Raw genomic sequence first — 24,658 nt, forward strand, 5'->3', positions numbered from 1 at the left:
ATTGATTAGAAACCTCCCCTCAAATTGATTTGCAGGTTCCCTGTATTGCTGCAAATCGGAAAGGCCAAGCTCACATAACCTTTATGCGTTCTTCTTTGCCAGCGCAGATTTGTTCCCAGGAGTCCGGAGTATAACTGATTGTCTCTAAATAAAAGTTTTATCCTTTCCATACCAAACTTCATATCTGACTGATGAAATATGACTTTGGATAGGAGATGAAGAACTTTCAATCGGACCAAATTAGAAACACATTTCATATTTGGATTTCAGTCGCAAAATCTGATGTTGAAATGTTTGTGGGAACAAGCGCCAAAAATCAGCTTAAAGGCAAACTCTAAGGGCCATTTATGCATTGCAGTAATGCATGGCGGGTTTTTACCGCACTTTACCGAAATGCACCTTGACTCTAAACACAGAGATCAGCAGATATTGTCCTCATACAAGATCCATGTGTGTTCTTCTTGAATCTTGGGGAGCTTTGTGTATTTCTTCCAGATCTGTGCAGTAATCCCGTGTGAGACTTCCTGTAATAAAAACCGGTCACTGCTGCTCTCTCTCCTTATGCAGGGTGACTGGTCTTGTCTCCACCCCCTTCTGTAAAAAAAAAAACGGTTACTGCTCCTCTATCTCATTGTACAGGGTGACTGGTCTTGTCTCTGCTCCCTCCTGTAATAAAGACCGGTTACTGCTCCTCTTCCTCCTTGTGCAGTGTGACTGGTCTTAGCTTGGCCCCCCTCCTGTAGTTTCCTGCTGGCCAGTAGTGGGTGGAGCCTGCTGAGTCCATTCCATAGCTGGCTATGTGCAGCTCAGTAATGATGTCACTGCTTCTCTTCATAGATAGCACGGTAGGTAATAGGTAGTAGAAGAAACATACAGATGAAATGCAGATTTGAAAGCTGTTTCACCTGCCAAAAGATTTGTGTTTCTGTTTGTCCAGTTCTGAAATTAATCATATTCTGCCCCACAGTACAGCCCTGGGACTTGCTTTGTCTGCTGCAGTTTCAGTTGCACTTACAAGCCTCAACCCTAGTCTGTGACTGAACAGTGAAGGGAGCACAGTGATGAGCTCATCTCTCTTTCACTCTGTTTTCTCCTTCTTTCAGCATGAATTGCAGCACAACTGACTATCTCCTTGTGCTGCTCTCCCTCCCCCTCCCTGAGCTTTGCTGTACTGCAAAAGGCTTATACCAAGTTATAATTAGGTACCTACACTGCTTGCATTTAATGGCGTATTAATGATTACATGAATTTGTGTCCTTTACATCTCCCTGGAGGTAAGCCTTGCCTTTTACTTTTTGTCATTTTCCATTAAATACAGATGACCTGAGAGTCACCTCTATGACAAAGCACTTTGCAGCGCCTTTTCTTTGCAATCCAGTTGCAGTCTCTGTTGATTCTCTTCCATATGAAAGGCTTTTGGAACTGCTATGCAATCTGAGTCATGAAGTGACTTAGAGCATATTAAAGGTATAGTCCACCTTGAAATGCATACAAGGACATAGAGCCTACCTGCTCGGGGCATTTCCTAAAGTGCTCCCCACTCTTGTATGAACACCACCTACTGAATTATATAAAGGTCAAGAATCTTAATCCTTCTCATTAGTGGATATTTTATGTCCTTCAACCAAAGAGAGGAAGAGGGAGGCTGTACAACACAAAACCATGTGACCTCAAGATCCATGGTGTAGAATAATGGTTGCAGAAAGAGGGCAATCAAATGGACCTTCAAACCCGTTTTCTGGGTAGTAGCAGTTCACCAACTGGTTTCACCGGCAGCTCAGTGGTTTAGTGGTCATGTCTATAAAGGTTCTTCATCCATCCATTCATCATATATCCAGGTCATGGTGTAGCGAGTAGTAGTCAGTTACATTCAACTGGACTGGTTCTTTAATGTTGAAGATGTTTTGTAACTTCTCTGAACCACTTAAAGAGTTCTGATGAGTGTCAGGATGATAACCCTTAGTGGTCAGCACTCCTGCCTTGGTGCACTAGGATGCCCCGGATTGAATCCTGGCAAGGATTTTATCTGCATTGAGTTTGCATGTTCTCCCTGTGCTTGTGTGGGTTTCTTCTGGGTCCTCTGGGTTCCTCCTATGTTCAAAAGACACGCTGCTGGGTTAATTGACTCCTGTCTAAAATTGGCCCTAGTATGACATCCTACTTAGCACTCCCATGATGGCTTTTGCATGTTCTCCCTGTGCAGAAACAGGGCAATGAAATGGCCCTTTAAACTCATTTCCTGTGTAGAAGCAGTTCACCAACTGCTTTCACCGGCAGCTCAGTGGCCTAGTGGTCATGCCTGTAAAAGTTTTTCATCCATTGATACAGGTCAAGGTGTAGCCCTGGCCAGGATAAAAACCAGGGACCCTAGTGTTCCAAGGCAGGAGTTCTGACCACTAAGGGGTATCTTCCTGACACTCATCAGAACTCCTTATGTGGTTCTTAGAAGCTACAAAACATCTTCATCTTTATGTCCTTCCCTGTGCTTGCATGGGTTTCCTCCAGTTCCTCTTGTTTCCTAACACGTTCAAAAGACATGCTGGTGTTAACTTGCTCCTGTCTAAAATTGGCCCTTGTATGATATTCTTCTTAGCCTGCCTAACATGGCTGCCCCAACACCAATTTGATGAGTACTTTAAGTCCCCAGGGAAGAAGTCAATTGAAGAATCTACAAAACATCTTCAGCATTAGAGAACACGCCCTGCCCCAACACCAATTTGATAAGTACTTTTAAGTCCTCAGGGAAGAGGTCAACTGAAGTCCTCCCATGTTCAAAAGACATGCTGGTGGGTTAATTGACTCCTGTCTAATATTGGCCCTGGTATGACATCCTGCTTGGCGCTCCCATGATTGCTTCCCAGCATCTGATGAGCACATTGAGTCCCCAGAGAGAACAGCACTAGATACGTAATGATAACTTCTTATTTGTACATTATTTCAAGAGAATTTAGGATAAACAATGAAAAAAGAGAAAGAGTGAGTGCACATAACGTGACCTTAGTACCGTAAGTTTTTCCTTCCTTGTATCCCAAGTGAAGCTCTAGTTAGGTATCAAATAAATTTTGCATATGGTGTTTAAAATTCACTATTATTATCTGATTTTTTTTTTTAATCAGGGAACAAACCGGATTTAACCCCTAATGGGGTTATCTGTGATTCCTGCTTTTCAAGAAATTCTGACACGTGCACTGTGAAAACGCCAATGAACTGCACAGGAGATGAAACTTACTGTGTCCATTATTTGGCGTGGAGGGATGGAGGTGAGATATTCTTATTTATGAGTCAATAAATCTGTGTTCAGAGTAATGTGTAAATTGTCTATGCTGACTTCTTGCAAAATGTCTGGTTGCCTGGCTGTTATGCTGATCCAATAGTTGAATGCCTTCTTAAAGGATCAGTCCTTCCAAATCTCTTAGGTGGACAGGAATAAGCTCAGGATTTATGGCCAAGAGACTTATTGAATATTATTGGTTACATAGGGGAACTATGGTAGTATTGTACCCACTACTTAAAATTCATGACATCCCCAAGCCTTTTTTTTTTTTTTTAGTTTGGATAGAGCTGAGAACGAATAGAACCTCTGTCAAGTCCTTAATGCTATTTGGGGCTCCTTGAAGGAGAACTATGAGGTGAGTGAAAATCGTTCATCCTCATAGTTCAAGCTGACGTGTGACAATGAAACTGTCACACGTCGGCTCAATAGATCGGGAAGTGAGCGAACACATTACGTCGCTCGCTCACTTCTCTATCATGTCCCTGCAGAGAGCTGTGACTGTCACTCACCGCTCACTGCAGGGATTCCCCCCCTCCCCGCTCCGATCCTCCAGCACTGACTGGAGGAACGGGCAGGGAGGGGGTGGGTACAGCTGGCTCTGCCTCTATATAGGCAGAAGCAGCTGTCACTCACGCAGCTGGGTGGATATCGACAGTAATGTTGGGATCTGTTCCGGCTGTGGCGGTCTCAGTATACCAGGAGCTGTAGCTCGGGATATACTGAGCTTTGGAAAACAAAACTTGCCGCACTCCTCACCGGGACTCCCCCAAAAAAGACGGGTGCTCGAAATGACTGCAGATGGCGCCGCCACACGTAGACAAAAAGGAAGACGTCACCAGCACTCCAACAACGATAATAACAGAAATTAGGTGTTCATTTATTGACAGATGCTGTCTCTCATTGGCAAGTGCATTCGGGGCCACACAGAGTCCCCTTCGTCAGGCTCGGAGATGACTAAGCTTTGGGTCACGGAAGGACGCTAGTTTATGTCCTCCCGTGGCCCTTAAGAGAACTATGGGGAAAAACACTTACCCCATAGCTCTCTTTTAAGAGCTTATGTTGGTGGGCTTTGGACTTGAGCTGCTTCTGGGATCCTTCAAAAATCCATTGGTGGGTGCATTTGACCTGTAGTTGACCTCCTTCACAGATGCATTTGACTTGCTTCAAGCGGGTTTTGCATTCCCATAGACTTGTATGAGAATTTAACTCCAGACCCTCTATTCCCTGCTGCCCCGAGGCCTGGCCTTGGTTGGCCTTGCGGGAAATCCGGCCCTGGTTGTGCCCCGTGTCAGATTTTCCCTCACTTTCTGTCTAATAAAACCCTGTCATCCGAACAGGAAGTGAGGGGAAATCTCTTTAATGGATTAGTAAAAACCCATTTGGGTTCCTCTATCTTCCCCACATCATCCAAAACGAAAGAAAAAAAGTTGCTAGACCTTCACGTGAAGGGAAAGTTGAATTAACATATTTCTCTGAGTGAGCTGCTGTTATGGAGCATGCTGTTATTTTATTTATGAACTCTTATATTTTCTTGTAATCATAATTTAGTTTTAAACAATGCGAAAGAGGAACTGTTTGTATACATGCCGTAGGTCCTGTTGATGTCCTAGAGGAAGGGTGGATGTTCCATTTGAAGGCATGGACGGTGGGCTTATTGACTTTGCCGTTTGCTTTGTTTAAAAAATGTACCAGGCCTTAATAAGTTGAAGGACGCTGACACAACATCTTAAAATCATCTCAGTAAACTTCTGGCAGGGAATTAAAGTGAATTTTGGAAACACCCAAAGAGGAAGCATTTCCTCCAAAAAAAAAATTCTTTTTTATTTGTTCCAAAAATGTAAAACAGTTAATGCTTGGGACATGATACAATAATAATGTCATTAAATATATGATGACATGGGGTTGATTTACCTTTTTAAGGGAATTAGCAGGTGGCTAGGGAATTTTTCCCTTAGCTTGAATGTGGTAAAAATTCACTTTAGAGAGATCCCCACAAAGAATTGTACATGGTTCGATGTCGGAAGTCAGCAAAGCTTCACCCTTTTGGACAACTCCTTTGCACTATCTATCTATCTATCTCTCTTTATCTATCTATTATCTGTCTATTGATCTATCGATCTATCTATCCATCTACAGTCATGTGAATAAGAAAGGCCATCCAGTCATAGACTTTTCACTGCCTAAGGTTGAGTGGTGGTGGTGGTGCACCTTACCCTGGAGCGGAAGGTATTGATGGTGCATATTACTAGGTGGTGTAAATGGTGCACAATACCTTTGGCTCTGGTCGGTGTCCCATCCAGCTCACTAACATCACTAGTTGCCAGGAGCTTGGCAGATGATGGAAAGAGATGCCGACTGAGGCAACAGCCTCAGGCTACAGTCCATAAACCCACCGCACTCAGAACCGCTATTCTAAAATATTAAAGTGGGTGCTGCGGCTGTCGACGGATCACTTGTTCTACCTGATGAAGGGAATCCTGTGAGACCCCAAAACGTTGCACTGAGTGTATCATGCTATGTTTCATGCGGCAAAAAAATAGACGCATTTGATTTGTTATTTGGAGTCTATATTTCTACTTCACAGCCTCAGGCTGCATCATTACTGTATACGGATGGCTCTGTATCTATCTATTGGTTATATATCTACCTACACTTTATGGCCATAAAAGCATGTGGGGCTTTCCAAAACTTTGGGTTCAGATGTTTTTTTTAGTGAAAGGTACTGTTAATGCTAATGCATACAGTTTGGTAAAGGTCCTTTTCTGTTCCAGCATTACTGTGCTACTGTCTACAAAGCCAGCTTCATAAAGACATGGTTTTACAAGTTAGGAGTGGAGGAACTCAGGTGTCCTGCACAGAGGCCTGACCTTAACCCTACTGATGACCTTTTGGATGAATTGGAATGCTGATTGCGAGCTAGCACTGCTCATCCAACATCAGTACCTGACCTCACAATTGTTCTTTTGGCTGAATTTCCACTTCCCACCCCAAAATCTGGAGAAAAACCTTCTTGGGAGAGCAGAGGCTGTTATAGACACAACTGTGTGAGTGAGTGTGTGTGTGTGTGGTGGGGGGGTCCATATTAATCCACTCCATATTAATGTAGATAATTTTGCATTATTCAGCTTTAAAATTCTCCCCTGCCAATGCTAAGCTCCTTTCTTGTCATTGAACTGTCCAATGACAAAATTTCATGGGACCCTTGTACAGCAGCACATGAACAAATGGCATGTTCTCACATAGGTAGGGCATAATCTTGAATTAGACAAAACTCAAAGCCCCAAATTCAGCCAGGGCCTAGGATACCAAGGCCTTTATTGAGATTGAATTGAAGAGTAACACAGGGACTTGCAGGCACCACAAAGTGACTTTTTAAATCTGACCAGGTTCACTTTAAAAGAGATTACATGAGAAAAACAGATTTCATTCCTCTGCACTCGTTTATCAGTGTTCCATGGAACAAAGCCTTGCGTTTCCCTGAAAAAATAACACCGGTGTTCTTTACTGATCAGTTAATACAACATAATAGAAAAGAGGAATGTTGGCAGTCATTCCTGTGAAAAATACATTTGCAAAGAGAAAAGGGCGGATCGAGAAAGAGTGGATCTAGGTGTTTTGTTTCGAGAAATAGACCCACAGTCAGTATACATTCTTTTTTGGGCACTTCAAGAATAGCTATTTTTTACCTTTAGCTCACCTTAAAGGAGTAAATTTCATTCATCCCCATAGTTAGAGCCGACATGTGACATTGAAACTGTCACACATTGGCTCTGTTGATTGGGAATCGAGAGAAAACATACCGCCAATCTGCTCACTTCCCGATCGTCCTCCTGCAGAGAGCGGTGACTGTCAGTCACTGCTTCCTGCAGGGATTCCTCCTCCTCCCCACTCTGATCCTCCAGAGCTGACTGGAGGGACTGACAAGGAAGGGGGCGGGCATAGCTGGCTCTGCCTCTAGATAGGCAGAGCCCGCTCTCAATCAGCCAACGGGGTGGATCTCGACAGTATTGTCGGAATCCATCCTGGCTGTGGTGCTCTCAGCATATAGCGGTCTATTGAGTTCTGGGTCATGGGAGGACGTTGGTATATGTCCTCCCGTGACGCAAAATAAACTATGGGAAAAAAGGTTACCCCAGAGTTCTCTTTTAACTCTTTCATCACTTTCAATCCTCATACATCACTTTCAATCCTCATACAAGTTTACAGGTATGCTATTATACCTTTTCTACCTGCATACAAAGACATTGGAGACAATTGTGTGTGTGCTCCCAAACCTATAATAACAGTATGGTGAAGGCCCTTTTTTGTTCCACCATGACTGTCCTCTGTGCAAATGCAGCTACATAAAAACATGGTCTGACCAGTTTGGTGTGGAAGAACTACACAAAGCCCTGACCTCAACCCCTTCTGAACACATGACTTCAAAATGGGCACAAATTTCCACAGACACTCTTCAAAACCTTGTAGAAATACTTCCAAGAAGACCAAGAAGAGTGAAAGCTGTTATAGCCTCACAGAGGGTACCAACCATAATTTTGTAGGAAGGTTTGGAATGGGATGTTAATTCTTCTGCATGCAAAGATATTTTAGACTATTGTGCACTTCCAATCTTGTGGAAACAGTTTGGTGAAGGCTCTTTTCTGTTCCAACATGACTGTCCCATGTGTACAAAGCCAGCTCCGTAAAGACAGGTTGTGACCAGTTTGATGTGAAGGAACTCTGACCTTAACCCTAAATGAATACATTTGGGATGAATTAGATTGCAGATTGTGAGTCAGGTCATCTCATCTAATATCAGAACCTGATCTCACAAATGTTTTGGCCACGTGAACACAAATTCCCACAAGCAAAACGAGGTGGTGCGGCTTTCACATATTCTGCAGAAGATGTGTATCTAAACCTCTGTTTATAACCTCAGTGGTAGACAAGTTTTTTTGCATGCTGGCTGGTAAGTGTGCTGGGAAACTTTTTGCTGATACCCATAAACATTTGTCCACATAGTGTATTTACATACAGTTGTTATGTACGACACGCAGTGACAGGCAAATACGCACCACCCAAACTTTTCATCTTTTTGTCATTTCAAAAAAGTCTACATTTTAGCAAAAATGGTGGATCTGATTGAATTCAGTTGAACCTCCACCAGGATATCCTATAATTTCAATGTTCATTTTTCCTTCATGCGTGTTGCGATAACCTTTAAAATGTCAAAGCATGATCTAACACCAAGCACTGTGTGTACATAACAATATTTTAAGTAATGTAAAACAGTGAGCGCGGCACAATATAATAGAGCCTTTTACTAAAAGCAAAATACTTCCATTATATAGAAAACTCCCACATACAACAAATGACAATAACAAGGACTCCATTGTGACTAATGTCTTGAGATAGCTATTATGATACCACAATGGACAGGTTAGAACAAAGCCCTAATTACACCATGTGATGCTGCATTTCACTTTCCCACTAAAGCAAGACTGTTTGGACTGATAACAGAAAGTACTATACCGCTTCCACGAGATGGTGACATATTTGGGTTGTTGAATTGTGAGCTTTTTTGTTCCCATGCTCTACTTAAGCAGATTAAATTCCTTGCCTAATCTTTTAAAACACTGGAGACGGCGTTCTAGATCATTGGTGAATGAGGCTGCCTATCATAGTTATGGGCCAATAGAAAGGTACTGATTTATGTGGTTGAATGAGGTTGCCCATCATAGTTATGGGCCAATGGAAAGGTACACATTTCTATTAATGAATGAGACTTACCATTATAGTTATGGGCCAATAGAAAAGTACTAATTTATATTGGTGAATGAGGCTTACCATTATAGTTATGGGCCAATAGGAAGGTGCACATGATTGGTGAATGAGGCTGCCCGTCATAGATATGGGCCTATAGGAAGGTGCACATGATTGGTGAATGAGGCTGCCTGTCATAATTATGGGCCAATAGGAAGGTATTGATTTCTATTGGTGAATGAGGCTGGCCATCATAGTTCTGAGCCAATAGGAAGGCACACTTTTCTATTGGTGAATGATTGCACTGCTTTTTTTCTTTCACACTCCAGCCCTGCTGTACAGAGACCAGATCACATTCACGTTCTTGCACAACTTTCATCCAAAAAAAACAGAGTTCAGCTGTAACCCATTAAACTGCTGATCTGAATTATGTATTTTTCATTAACTAAGTGGTGGGGAAAGCAATAGCAGGCCGGGTTCATTTCTTGAAATATAATTTCCAGTTTAAGGATTACGTGCTGCTGGGCTGCCTTCCTGCTGTGCATATCATATCCTTCCACAGAAGCTTGCCAAACTATTTCCTTTTTATTTGAGCTTTTAAAGGAGACCTCTCTTGAGAGAAGTAGGTGGGCTTCCATTACTGACCATCTCCTGATGCTTCGGTTTCAATGCTTTGAGTCATTGACCAAGATAGTGTAGCAGCAAGCACTACAAGAAGAATTCACCTCTTATGTATAAATCAATAATTAATGTGCTGCGCTTCAAAGAAATAATGAATAAATATAAATGTAATAAATAAATATGTAAATCAAAGAATAAATCTTAAGTGATATAACAATATGTGTTTCAAAACGACAGACAGGGCCGGACTTCCCACATGGCCAACCAAGACCCGGCCTCGGGGCAGCAGGGAGTAGAGGGGCAGCAGGGGTGTGCAATTCCTATCACCCGATGCCCAGGACATGCAGTTCCGGGGCGCCAGGCGGGTAGTTGTTTTCTACATTTAGCCCTGCTTTGGGCTAGCAGAGGTAAATGTACAGCAGGGAATCCGCCACTTGTTTTGTACAAGTGATCTTGGCGATGTCGCCAAGATCACTTGTTTGCAGCCTGCAGGTCTGCCATTCTCCAATGGGGGGGGTGGGGGGAGGGTTGGCGGGTAGGGGGGTGCATTGAGGAACCTGGCCTTGGGGCAGCAGAGAGAGTAAATCTGGCCCTGATGACAGATATAACAACCTTCAAACATGTCAATCACACCATGTTAATTCCTACTGGTGATATTATAATGCTCAACAATGTCCTTATACAGTGTCCAACAGTATGTTCCTGCGCTCCAATTAAATAAAACTGTTTGCAAATTGCAAATCTACAAGTGCTTTGAATGTCCCAAGTGCACCACACTCTTAATTAATCCGCAGTGATAGTTCTTATGATAAACAAGTGCACCACTTCCGGCTGCCACCACGCTGTTCACCCCTTTCAGTGGGCCACTCACCTTAATATCAGACCTACAAATAGGTCACAATTCGCTTAGAGGATCTCCAACTGCTCCAATCTCAAGGCAATCTTTCAACTTCAATCGTTCCCCCGGAAGTATGCATTAGCATTTCGTCACGGCCATTTTAGTAGTTACATAGTTAGTCAGGTTGAAAAAAGACCATCGAGTCCAACCTAAAGAGATACGGAGAAAAAAAAAGAGAAGAAAAGCCTAAACAGAACGCTATGCCCACAGCTACCCACTGTTGATCCAGAGGAAGGGGGGAAACAAAAAACCCTATAAAGCACGGTTCAATTTGCTCCAACAGGGGGAAAAATTCCTTCCTGATCCCATAAGGAAATCGGATATTCCCTGGATCATCAATCTCTGATGCTTAATATAGTTATAAGAACTCAATATCCAGTAATATTCTGTGCATTTAAGAATACATCTAGATGTTTTAAAAAAAAAGTTTTTTAGTAAAAAATAAAACAACCCAAAGCGAAAAACCATTTAAGTTAAAAACGTTCCTTTATTAAAATGTTACTCACACTTTAAAGTTGTCAATAGGCAACAACACTGGCAAAGAATCTGCAGGACGGCTACCTCTCCGTGTCTCCGTACCCTCTTTTGTGAGAGCGGGCAATGCTAAAGCAGTTCTGCCGACCATATAAACTCTGCTCAGCGCCTGTGAAACTCCGCACTATGCTTTACGTCATTAATGGACATCAGCTGGGGCTCAGAGTCGTAGGCGCAAGTGGGAGCACATAAAACCAACAGTCTTCATGGTGACCAAGGACGATCTTAAGGCCAAATCGCGGTTTTTATATCATCAGTAATTGGCGCGATTCTCACTGACGGTAGGAGTATGAAATGTCAACGGCAATGCTCTCCGATTTGGGCTTAAGAGAGTCCTTAGTAACCATGAAGATAGTTGGTTTTATGTGCTTCCAGCTGCGCCTGCGACTCCGAGCCGAAGTCCATTGATGACATAACGCGTAGGGGGGAGTTTCGCAGATGCTGAGTACTCTACTACTACACGGTCGAGGCAGCCATCCTGCAGGCTCTTTCCGAGTGTTGATGCCAAATTGTGACCTATTTTTAGGTGTGATATTAAGGTGAGCGGCCCATTGAAAGGGGTGAGCACTGGGGTGGCAGCCGAAAATGGTCCACACGTTTGTCATAAGAACTATCATTGCGGCTGAATTAAGAGTGTGGTGCACTTGGGACATTCAAAGCACGTGTGGATTTGCTATTTGCACACCATTTTAATTAATTGGAGCGCAGGAACATACTGTTGGACACTGTATAAGGACATTGTTGAGCATTATAATATCACCAGTAGGAATTAACATGGTGTCAATGACATATTTGAAGGTTGTTCTATCTGTCGTGTTGAAACACATATTGTTATATCACTTAAGATTTATTCTTTGATTTATCTATTTATGTTTTCAATCTATAATTATTAATTATTTCTTTGAAGCACAGCACAGTAATTATTGATTTGATTATATTGTAAAGTGCTGCGCAAACTGTTGGTACTATATAAATCCTGTATTATAATTATAATTATTATTTCCTGGTTTTGATGACACCGGTCAAAGCGCAATTTCACAAGACAGACATGAAGAAATATGGCTTTAGCTGCTTTGATTCAGCAACTTAACAAGAACTCGAGGCAGAATTGCTTCACATTTAACTAGCTCCTACTAGCTGTATATGTAATAATATATATTAATTATAATTGTCTTGTTGAAGGAAAATTTACATGACTTCTGTATATTAACATGACTTCTGTATATTATAATTAACAGGCTTGGGTAGAATATATTTAAATAAAAGTGGGGGCCATGATGATGGGTACAAATAAAAAAAAATCCTGATGTGTCATAATATCCAGTGAACACACCCAGGAAATGCACAGACCTCAGGATTTACATGACTGGGTCATCTCATCTCAGCCCGGAAAGTAGATGGTGACCCTGGATGATGCTTGAACAAAGATGGCTCAATGGTAATGGAGAGAAACACAGATGAAGGCATTATCAGTAGGAGTACTGTGATCTCTGTGAGAATAACTAAATACCTGAAAGCTTTACCCTTACTCGATACTTAGACAGCACAGTAGCTCAGTGGTTAGCACTTCTGCCTTGGGGTTCATTAGTTCTGTGGTTAGAACTTTTGCATTGGGGTTCTTGGGGTTTAAATCCCAGCCAGGACACTATCTACATGGAATGGAGTTTGCATGTTTTCCCTGTGCTTGCATGGGTTTTCTTCCAAACTCCAAAGACATGCTGATTGGTTAATTGGCTCCTGTCTAAATTTGCCCTAATATGGTTAATCATGTGAGATAGGAACCTTAGACTGTAGGCCCCTGGTCCTTTAAAGGAGAACTATGAGGTGAGTGAAAACCACTCAACCTCATAGTTCGAGCCGACGTGTGACAATGAAACTGTCACACGCCGTCTCAATAGATCGGGAAGTGAGAGAACACATACCGTCACTCGCTCACTTCTTGACCATCTCCTCCGCTGACAGTCATGGCTCCCTGCAGGGATTCCGCTGTTCCCGGCTCCGGGGGGGGGTAGGGGGTGGGTACAGCTGGCTCTGCCTCTAGATAGGGAGAGCCAACTGTCACTCACACAGATGGGTGGATCTCAACAGTAATGTCGGGATCTGTCCCGGCTGTGGCAGTCTCAGTATACCGCGAGCAGTACCTCGTGATATATTGAGCTTTGGGTCACGGGAGGACGCTAGTATATGTCCTCCTGTGACCCTTAAGCGAACTATCGGGAAAAAAACTTACCCAATAGTTCTCTTTTAAGCAGGTCATAATAGATCTATAATCTCACTCAACCTTCCTTTATAGGTACTCTACCTAAATAATAGAATCCACAGGTAGAGATAAGTCATAAACAGTTAAGTTACTTGTAAGATGTTTGCAACTCTTCTACCCCGATGTGACAGAACATTGATCATGTGGACAGGAAGGATCATGGTCAATTCAAAGCCTCTAATGGGCTAGCTCTGTCAAGTTCCTCTGGCCAATGTTCTGGCACTTTGTCAACTGACTGACAGTACCTTGGTGTCAATATCCATTCTGGAGGATACGGCGACAACAAATGCTGCCATTAAAGCAAAGCAACCACATTTTTTTGCGACTTCTTAAACAATGAGTTACTTACTGCACTTCAAAGCTGAAAACCCATTGCTTGCTTGGTGACTTTTGTTGGACACACCTTCTCCACATTAGAAAAGACAACAGTATATGTAATGGCCTAGGAGAGGTTCAGCCTTTGCTTCTCTTGTAGCTTTGCCAATGACATAAATGTCTAACCTGTGTACATTTTATTGCAGGAGCCCACATCAGCGTGGCCGGTTGTGCTTCAGAGAGCATGCAGAAGTCTGAAGGCAAAGCTGCTTTTCGAGGATCTTCCGTTACTGTCCAAAGCAGTGTCACGTCATGGAGACAAGACACATATGTGCTGGGCTGGTTGGCTGTGATAGCCAGATTGTGCCTGTGTTTCTACTGATAGCATATAGAGTGTGGGTATATTGTATCTCTGAGGTCTTCGCCAAGACTTTGCCAAAACGTGGACAACATATAATAGAAAACCCTGGGACAGGTCATTATATGAAGACTCATGGTTGCATGCAGCACTTATACTAAAGGCTGATTTTACATGACCTATACATACCGTTACAGAACTGGTATACCAAATGCACATACAATTAAAATTAATGACAATCACAAACAAATGTAAACACATTTCAAGAGCATATTAAAAAAAGGAAGCTATTATAAATAAAGGGGATATAGACAGGCAGTGGTGGACATTCACTCAGGGGCCCCTGTGCAAGACCAATTTAAGTTTTCCCATTCCAAACCTTGCCAAGTAAAATTTTCACTGTATAGTGAATGACAGCTAGATAGACAGGATCAGTGCCTAAGTCAACAGTGCAGTTAGTGCAATTTATGGCTTTCCCATTCAAAAGCTGACCAAGTGAAAAGATGTATTCACTGTGTATCCAAAGGCTTTGAAGGGTTATGGTATGAGTTTTATCTGTGCTTTGCGTTGTCTGTAAGTTTTTGGGGGGTGTCAAATGACCAAATAGTTCAGATTGCACTTCAGGCACAAGTATTGGATTAGGAGACACAGTCCACCCATACTTAGCACCCCAATTCTCAAATGTGCCAATTAGCTAACTCCTGATCAGCTCGGTCCGAATGTAAAAGGGAGCAATCACATGATGCCTGATTTGTATGCCCAGTGTGAAGGACGGAAGCCAATTATCCAATGCTTACTTTAATTTTTCATGTGTGATTCAAATGTTATTTCTGAGGATGATATTGTATATATGTATACTCCGCTCCTAGAGGACACAAACCTAACATGAATACTTTGTAGAAAATACAATTGTTTATTTGCATATTTTTTTAATCAATAAAGAACTAATCAATATTGTTGTACTTTTTTGAGGTCTCAAGCAAAGTGAACAGAAATATGTTATTGTTAACATGCTCAGACATATATTATATGTTCCAATGTTTCCAGTAGGGATGAGCCGAACACCCCCGTGTTCGGTTCGTATTCGAACGGCCAAAATGTTCGAATTCGAACTCGAACTCAGTGCAAGTGTATGGGGGTTCGACCCCCATACAGCTGCCGATACATGTAGGAAAACTGTGGCTGCAGCGGCCTGTGTCCCTTCAAATTCCCGCTGTTCTCCGCGCCTCTGTGTTGGCGGAGACAGCGGGGACACAGACCGCTGCATGCCTTCGCTGCCCTCCTTACCTCCGCTGCTGTCCCGGCCTACGGTCTCATGGTCCGTCGCCTTCGTCTAGGATCCGGTCTGGCCGCGGCTCCTCTGCCCCACCCCCCTGCCTCCTTTTCATTGCAGGCTGGGAGACATACCAAGCCTGCTATTGGATATTGTAAAATGCAATAGCCAATAGCAAGCTGGCTATTGCACCCACCCATTGCCTGCTGTCAATCAGCATGGGGTGACCTGATAGAGAACTTTCTCCTTCAGGCCCCTCCTCGGCTGAGCACTGATTAGGCAAAGCCTTGCACCAGACCACACTTTAACAAATCAGAGCTTCAGTGGGCATTTTGTATTATGGAATGTCCGCATTCGAACAAACCGCAAACATCACATAAAGTTCGGCGTTCGGCGAGCGCTCGAACACTCGGCCCATCCCTAGTTTCCAGTGAAGGGTAATGTTAATGATACAACATGCAAAGTCATTTGAGACAATTGTGTTCTTCTAACCTTGTGGTAATAGCTTGATGAAGTTAATTTTCTGTTCCACCATGACTGTGCCCTATGTACAAAGCCAGTTACATAAAGACATGGTTGATGAATTTGGTGTGAAGGAACATATATGGCCTGTACAGAGCCCTGACCTAAACCCTTGCCGCAAAGGGGAGTCCAAGTCCATATTAATACCCATGGTTTGGAATGTCTAAATGAGTTTTAAATGCCTAGCCCCTCCCTATGTTTTAATTTGACTCAAGCCCTTAACCCTCTGCCTGAGCCCTTAACACTTAACAGAACCCTTCAAGTAAGTTCTTGAACTGGACCTTTCAGCCCTTGAGCGTTAGTCAATTGGCTTTGCCTAGGCTGAGATGTCTGCTACAGTCAGGAGGAAGCATTTCCTCACCCCCAGTGATTGGACTGTACAATGCCACCTTGTAGCAAGTCACAAGGTGCTCAGACATATATTGTCACCTTGTAGCAAGTCACAAGGTGACAGGATGACTGGTCTGTGTCAGACACACAGTATGTGAACACCCGAAACTGCACAGGCAAAAGGATTTACATGACTGTGTTGTCCCTGAGCAAACATCTCAGTTCAGGAACAAGTACAGGAAGGACTATGATCTCTGTGACTCATCGGTAGCCTTACAATTTTTGCCACCTGAGCCCAGGAAGGTGGGGTATGAGCTGGGAGTACATGTTACCAGGGGGTGGGGTGTTGGTGGTGCACATAACCAGGGGAAGGAGTGCACAATAACTCTGTCTGGCATCCCGCCCAGCTCACTGATGCCACTGGTTGCCTGGAGCTGGACTGAACTTACCCCCTGCTTCAGCCTTTGGTGCCTAGGTGAGCCTGTCATCACCATCCTTCTAGAGAGATCTGGGGAATGCAGAGTAGCCCAAACCTCACGAGAAACTGCTACTACTACTGTGCTGGAGTGTGATCTCCCACTTGGCATTCCCCAGAATCTTATTACGCCTTACAGTATTGAAGGGGATAAGGTAGGTATATTAACTAACCTTTATAACCCACATTTTTTATTTATTTTAGTTCAAGGTTTAAGCATGGTGGAAGGGACCCTCCAGTGGCGTCCCTATACTTTTCACTGCCTGATGCCCCGGGGGTTGGGGTGGTGGTGGTGGTGCACATTGCAAGGGGGAATCAGTGAGCTGGCAGTGCACTCTCCCGGGGGTTGTGGGGGCGGTTGGGTGCTGGTGGTGCACGGTACCTCTAGATCTGGCTCTGTCTGATGTCCAGCTCACTGACATCACTGGTTGCCAGTAGCTGGATGGTATGCCAGCAAGAGCATCCCTCTCAGGTTGCCAGAGGGTCACAGGTTAGTAGCTCCTAGCAACCTTGATCTGGGACGCCCTGGGTGGAAAGGGGGTGGAGGGCACACCTGCCACCCCACCCCTCATGACCCAGTGAGATGCTGCCTAAGACAACTGCCCCAGGCTGCTTGATTGTAGGGACAGCCCTGGAACCCTCCATAAATTAGAAGACCTGGCTTGCAGTGTAAGGTCCCCTTTAAAGGAGAACTATGAGGTGAGTGCTTTTCACTCACCTCATAGTTCTAGCTGGCCTGTGACAATGAGACTGTCACTGGTCGGTTCAGTAGATCGGGAGGTGAGCGAACACATACCGGCGTTCACTCACCTCTCGATCCTGTCACGGCTCTCTGCCGTGACAGGGGAGGGGCTGGATTCCCCCTCCCCACTCTGATCCGCCAGCGCTGACTGGCGGAACGGACGGGGGAGGGGCGGGTACAGCTGGCTATGCCTCTAGATACGTCAGTCACGCAGCTGGGCGGATCCCGGCACAATTGTCGGGATCCGCTTCAGCTGCGGCGTCTCAGTATACCGCGAGCAGCAGCTCGCGGTATACTGCTGCGTCTCATATACTGAGCCTAGGGTGACAGGAGGGCGCTAGTTTGTGTCCTCCCATTACCCTAAGGAGAACTATGGGGAAAAGCCTTAACCCCATAGTTCTCCTTTAAGCCCTAGAACTAGCATGTTCTGTATATTCACCTCATCCTGTGCCAGGAACAGCTTTGAGGCAAAAGATAACTTTTGCCAAACTCTCGGTAACCAAAACTCCTAAAGGTAAAGTTCTCCAGGAGCCACAAAAAAAGAAACTGAACCTGCCTTTAATGTCATTACTTACATAGCCATAAGCCTTCTTTGGTACTTGTGGCTAAATCAAGATTAAAGATGTCTACTTTAGACTGAATTAGTTGGAAATACAGCTGTTATAGTAGTCTTTAATTCACCACAAAAGCGAACAGAGGGAGGACAAGATAAAAAGATTTAACAAGCACAAACACAACTTTAAACAACTATAAAGATAACTTTCCATTCACCGCGGTTAAAAGTGGATTATCAAAGCTGGATCCTTTCTCCACTTGAAAGTGCTGAGTCGCGGCCATAATAAAACAGGTTGCAGCATTTAGATCTAATCACAATCACAAAGTTCATTATAACCATTAATCTGAACCACAATGTGGCATTAAGAAAATTATGTGATTATGCTGCTTTTAAAATAAGGAGCCAGAAAGTGAATAGGAAATTGTATGGAGACGTGCAACTTAGGCAGCAGAATCAGCGGCTCACACGCGGTACCCAAATGAGGTTACTAGATAGAGCAGCACTAAGCTAAGTGCAAAGTGCAGTATTCATGGCAGCCAACCGGATTCTCCTGTGCTGGCTTGACTTTAGTAAAGTAAATTCTGATTGGTTGCTGAAGATTATTGCAGTATGAGACACGGGGATTGCACTTTTTGTTGAATAGATCTGATAGTCATGAATAGGGATGAGCAAAATTAAGGAAAATGTAATTTAACGGGAAAATCCATTTAATTTAATGGGAAGATCAATTTCCCCAAAATTTCAGAGACTATAATGAGGTTTTGGTGCAATGTTGCCATTTCAGTGAAATGCATTCAAGTTAAAAGGTGTGGATTTACTAAAGGAGTACAACATGTTCAGTTTGCAAGGGAATTTTTACTTAGCTTAGTGAATGTGGTGAAGCTCTGCTGACTTACATCATATGTGTACGTGGTTGGGTATTCTTTACCAAGTGAACTTTCTTTATATTCACTAAGCTAAGTATAAATTCCCTTTTAAAGTGGAAATTCCCTTATGGAGTTGATGTGTCTTACTGCTTTAGTAAACCAATCCCAAAGTGCAGGACAAAATGAAGGCAGGTCTGGGTGGTTTGTAAGGGTGCAATGGGATCTAAATGGCCCCTGAAAGAAGACCCTTCAGTGGCCTCTTCATTTTCCATTTTTTCACAGAAAGAAAAAAAAAGACAGTTACTTTGTGTATTTTGTAAATTATAATAGGGACAATTTTCAAATCATCTTGAGCCCATTGCTAGGATTCCTGAAGGTTTCAGCATACACATCGAAATTATCAATGATGAGCTCAATATTAAAGGGTTAGTTCAACTTTTTACAGAACATGACACCCTCCTCACCCATCACCCCACCCCTGAACCCTGCTTCACCTAGCTGCAAGTATGACCATCGCCTGTTGTCCACACCAGCCAAAATAAAAGTTCCAACACTTGAAAAAAGCACCGCGGGGGGCTGTGTAGCAGCATAAAGCTTGCAATGGTGAGTGACTGGTCATTGGTCACAGTGGTCACATGACCACCCCATTCCAAAAGAAAGAAGGCTCATAAGAAAGAAGAGACTCTCACTGGTCCACACAATCAGGTGACCATGCTGACCAATGACCGCTCATAATTGTAAGTTGACCTTTTCAAGTGTCGGCACTGTTATACTGGTTGGCATTGGGCAGTGGACTTGGTCATCAAGTGCAGACCAAGGAGGGAGGGGTCCTGTATTAAGAAAAGGTGAACTAGCCTTTTTGATGCCAAGCCCATCATTGATGATATTCAGATATGTACCAAAACCTTTAGTAAATCCTAGAAAAGGGCTCAAGATGATATGGACATTGCCCCTAATGTACTTTATAGTCTGTGTAGTGAGGTTTTCAAGTGCCAGGACTGTTATAATGACTGGAGTGGCAGCAGGTGATGGTCATCCTTGCTGTGAAGGGGGCTGGGGGGAAACTGGTGCCTGAGGAGGGTATTGTGAATCAGTTCACCTTTTAATTTTTTTGGGGGAAAGGTGAACTAACCTTTTAAAATTAGTGTTTCCATTGTATATAAGTTGTTGGTTTTTTTTTTACATATGTGCCTAATTTAATACATTTATATCCTTTTGCTTTGCATCCAAATCTATTCCATCTTTACACACACTGCCTTAAATCTTTAGCCCTAACCATTTTATAAGGAAGATCCTGGCCTTTCAGATTCTTCCAGAGTTTCCTGATTGTAACTGGGATCTGGCGCTCTGGAGATTCCTTAGAGCTCTGGGTGGGATGAAATCTCCAGTCCTGGGGCCAGATATTGCCAATGACCAGCCTGGGCTGATCAGGAGAGCAGCCTCATTAAGAAGCCAGCCCAGAGCTCAGGGAGAGTTGTGTGGGGGTGTGCAGGTGGCACATGGACACAAGCAGACTCTGGTGCGTGCTGGACGCACGTGGAACAACCAGGGGAGGCTGGGAGAGGTCGGTGACCCAAGGGACCTGGTGGACACTGTTCTGAGAGAGCAGTTGAGTGCTCACAAGGGGTGAATAGTGTGAGTTAGACATGTGCAATTCGTTTCGTTCCGAATTAAAATTCGGACGGATTTTCGGAAATTCGGACATTCGGATGTATCCGAATTCCGAATTACAGACATAACAAATGCAAACGAATCCGAATTTCCATTTCCGAAATTCAGTAGCGGTAGTTCGAACGTTCGTTTCGTATTCTGTTCTTATTCGTTTCTTATTTGTTTCTTATTCGTTTCGTTCGTTGGAGCAAAGTGACATTAGAGAAGGAGAAAAATATTTTTTCCCCCTCGAATGTCACGAACGAACGAAACGAATAAGAAACGAATAAGAACAGAAAACGAAACGAACGTTCGACCTAACGCTACCGAATTTCGGTCGAATCTGAATTCCGAATCCGAATTGACTTTCACACCCGAATCCCGAAAAACGAAATAACACACATCCGAATTTAAAACGAAACGAAACTAAACGTATTTTTTGGCAGTGCACATGACTAGTGTGAGATCACACAAAGGTGTGCTGAGGACTGTATACGCTGAGGAAAAGTGGATTAATCGAAGAAGTGCATGAACTGTTCTGTTTCATTTATGTTGAAGAGAAATAAAGACTGTTCTGTTTATGTTCAAGTCGGCTTCAAGACTGGTCCTTAAGTGCTCACCATATGTGCTCAATTCCCCAAATGTCACACCTGTAGGAAAGTCACTGGTCTTTAAAAAGTAATGGCAATAAATGCAGCTTTATTGCATCCAACGAAAAAGTAACACAAATAAAAAGGCCTACTCCACCTTAGGAGGCTAACTAAACAGTAGTGTCCCTCACTACGTCCTACTGGAGCGGCTATTCCAGCTTCCAGTATAAATGGACAAAAACCACAGTCCAATACAAACAATTGTTCTGACAGACCTTATTCCCCAGATATGCAGACACTCTCCAGTCTGTGTCCATCCAGTGCAGCCTGGATCTCACTCTGAGCTCTCACTCCCTCTCCCTCACTATCAGGTGCAGGCTAATTAATAGAGAGAGAGAAAGAGAGGAGGTTTACCTGTTGGGCCAGGCTTAACCCTTTCCTAGCCAGGGAAAACTGCCCTTTTCAACCTCTCACTGACATACACAGAGTCGTGTACCCTGTCACACACCCTATACATAATAACAACACATTTGAAACCTCCGCTAACATACGTCTTCTGTAAGTGGTGCTTTGCAATATAATTATATTATATTCTATAATTATATGAGAATTTTCTTATCAGTTGTAATACAATTTTTCTGTTTTCTATTTGTCTCTACTTTGTCATGCCAGAACCTAATTCAAGAGATAATGGCGGTTTACAACAAAGGGGGACATGAATCCTAAATGTCTGCACAGAACGTCTAAAAATATCTACTTGAATAATAGGAAGTGTAGTTCATTGCATCCATTTCCTATTGTTAGTACCCAGAGGGCACAGAAGATAATGTGACATATAATCGTCATCAACTTAGAACTGGTTAATGGCCCAGACGAAGTGTTTGAAGCTATTTTAAACTATCTATGAACCCGTACTTACTTTAAAGCTGAAAACGCCTAAACACACAGCTGGACTAAACTTCAGTGGACTGTCTTGTTTTTGTGACCTGCCATTGGTTTTTAATACTGTTCAGCTATTTTTCTGATTCATACAGCTTTTTCCATGCAGCCCAGTAAAGAGGGTGAAAAAAAGAGTGGTCTCACCTTCCTGCCCCCAGCCTGCTCATTGAAGAAAAAAGTTGCACATTGTAAGGCATCAACTCTGCATTTTTCTCCTATATGCATGTTAATTTTTTTTAAAGACAAGGTGGATTAATCATGCTTTATATTACTAATAGAGATGTCCCGATAACGATGCTAGTATCGGTATCAGGGCCGATACCAGGCATTTTCACGAGTACTTGTACTCATGAAAATGGCCCGATTCTTAAGGCAGATACCAACCCTTTCAATTTTCAAATAGCAGCGGCCGTCCGAGTTCCCATGCTAGTGGGGACCTCGGCAGCCTGCTGGGGATCTGCAGATAGCTGTCCATGGCAGTGCCTGTCCGGTTCTTTATCTCCTCCTCCTCCTTCCCACCACAGGCACTGCCATGTACAGCCCCGGGGGCAGAACTACCGCCCCGGGGCTAGAAGCTGAGGTTTCTGCCGCACACGGATGGGGAGATGGACGAAAGCAGAGCCCAGGTCGGGTCCCGCCATCGCCGGTGAGGTGGAGTGCCCGCAGAGCCACTGCAGATGTCCACGTCGCCCCGGTGAGATCGACACGCAGCCTGGAGAGAGGAATTCTGCTTTGAAGACATGTATTCGCAGAACACACGTTCCAAAAGTAGAATACTATTCTGCCTTAGGGACATGTGTTCTGCTGTGGGCACATGTGTTCGCATTTGGAGAGATGTGTTCTGCTGTGGGGACATGTGTTCAGCTTTGGGGACATCCCTATTTAGCCCTGGTGAGAAACTGCCCTAAAATCATCACATCAGTCTGTGTTGCTTTAGAAAAAAATGTCACATGTCCCTTTAAGAAAAAGTATTGGTAATTGGTATCGGCAAGAACATGAGGGACATCCCTAATTACCAATGCTGGGCTTTCTAATGACAAACTACCAGCATGCTTGGGAGCACCCTCTGTATAACTGACTAAGCCAGACAGTTCTGCACCTATTAGGAAATAGATGTTTGTCCCTCCTCTGCAAGTCAAATATGCAGTCCGTGTACTCTGATCTTCCCACTCTTGAGGTCAATACAGACGCTGTCCTTCACAATACAAGCATATCTACAAGTATCCATGAGTCACCCATTGGCATAACCAAAGAATTCCTGTTTGTGAGTTTTAAATTGAAAGGATAATCTTATTTACTTATAGAGAACTGTGTGAGATTTTTGGGATTTTCAGCATGTAACAGACCAGCTCACTGCTACAAGAAGGAACACGCTGCTTTACAAACATGCCCTTTCAAATTCAATTTGGAACGTGAGGATTTTCAGCATGTTGGCTGGTTGGTATTGTTTCTGTGTGGACGCAGGTGAAGTGTTTCTTCACTTTAACAGGTGTATGTATCTTGAGGTTTGTATTACATTCTGAACACTTCTGGTATATAATGGACCTTCCTTACAGTTTATCTTCAAGGGACAGTTTTTTAAAATTCTTGGATTTCTTTTTTAAAGCCCTGATAAGATCAGCCAACATTTTACAGTTGTCACCACGACAGAAATTAACGTGTAGAGTTGAGAGAAAAAAGGGGGAAAGGGTTCAAATGACTAACAATGAAATACAGGAAGGGTAAGTATAAGGTTCAGGAGGGAAGTGTTTTTAATATGAAGCTAAGATCGAGAACATGAGGACTTTTAAACCATTTAAGGTTGAGAACTAACCTTAAAGAGTATTATTTTTCTAAAAGAGTAGCTGCAGCTTGCAACAGACTTCCAGCAGAGGACGTGAATCAGTCAACAGTATGTGAAACTAAACAAGCTTGGGGTAAATGTAGATCTGTACTCTAAAAAAGTAAAAGATAAAAAAACAAACAAAAAGACTGTATGGGCCACTTGGCCTCTTTCTGCTGTAACTCTTCTACGTTTCTATGTAAGATTCCAGAAAGGTTTTCTTTCCTGCGTGTTCTCTGCTGGAGGCTGAGCTCACTATTTATTTTTGTTGCTGGACTGAGAGCAGCGTGTACTTAAACTGTTGTTGATCTGGTCATGTCTTGGTTTTTGAGGGACGTCTGATCGCGTGTGTGTCGCCGGCCAAACCATAATATTTTTCTTTGGAAGTGCTTCCTGGCTTTGTGGCTGCCGAGATATTTCTATGGTTTGCTTTTAATCTTCTCTTATCTGTGTGTCACATTCAGGCCTATCGGCAGTAAAGTGTGCGGGTGTGAGGAAGATTTCATCATCCGAGGACCACAAAAATAATGACTCGATCTCTCGTGAATTACAGCCAGGAATTGAGTTTTGTAGGAAATGATAGTGGTGCCATTCTCAATCAGCACATGCACTTTTCAAAACTGCTTGGTGAAAGAGAAAAGCTTTCATCAGAACAAAACAAGAACGCTGTTCTATCGCAGCTTCCCAGTCCTTAGATGTGGCGGCAGCAGTAAGAAAAAATGTTTTTGACAGACGTACTATATATGAGCTGTGCTACTGTATCTTATCCCCTGACCATAGAGAAGACCTGTGACTATCTATCTATCTATCTATCTATCTATCTATCTATCTATCTATCTATCTATCTATCTGTCTGTCTGTCTGTCTGTCTGTCTGTCTGTCTGTCTGTCT

The 24,658-nt window shown here is 43.3% G+C and overlaps 1 protein-coding gene across 1 annotated transcript in view; it reads left to right on the top strand.

The window, feature by feature from the left end:
• LOC108785318 (phospholipase A2 inhibitor and Ly6/PLAUR domain-containing protein-like) overlaps nucleotides 1-24,295 on the top strand; it is a 42,582-nt gene extending 18,287 nt beyond the window's left edge. The window contains exons 4-6 of the mRNA XM_018554365.1: nucleotides 3,117-3,260; nucleotides 13,851-13,986; nucleotides 24,232-24,295. Of these exons, the coding sequence (XP_018409867.1) occupies nucleotides 3,117-3,260; nucleotides 13,851-13,986; nucleotides 24,232-24,295 (344 nt within the window). The remainder of the gene's footprint in view (nucleotides 1-3,116; nucleotides 3,261-13,850; nucleotides 13,987-24,231) is intronic.
• Nucleotides 24,296-24,658: the final 363 nt, after the last annotated feature.

The sequence above is a fragment of the Nanorana parkeri genome, unplaced genomic scaffold, assembly GCF_000935625.1.
Source record: "Nanorana parkeri isolate BGI_ZX_2015 unplaced genomic scaffold, ASM93562v1 scaffold155, whole genome shotgun sequence".
NCBI classification, from domain to species: domain Eukaryota; kingdom Metazoa; phylum Chordata; class Amphibia; order Anura; family Dicroglossidae; genus Nanorana; species Nanorana parkeri.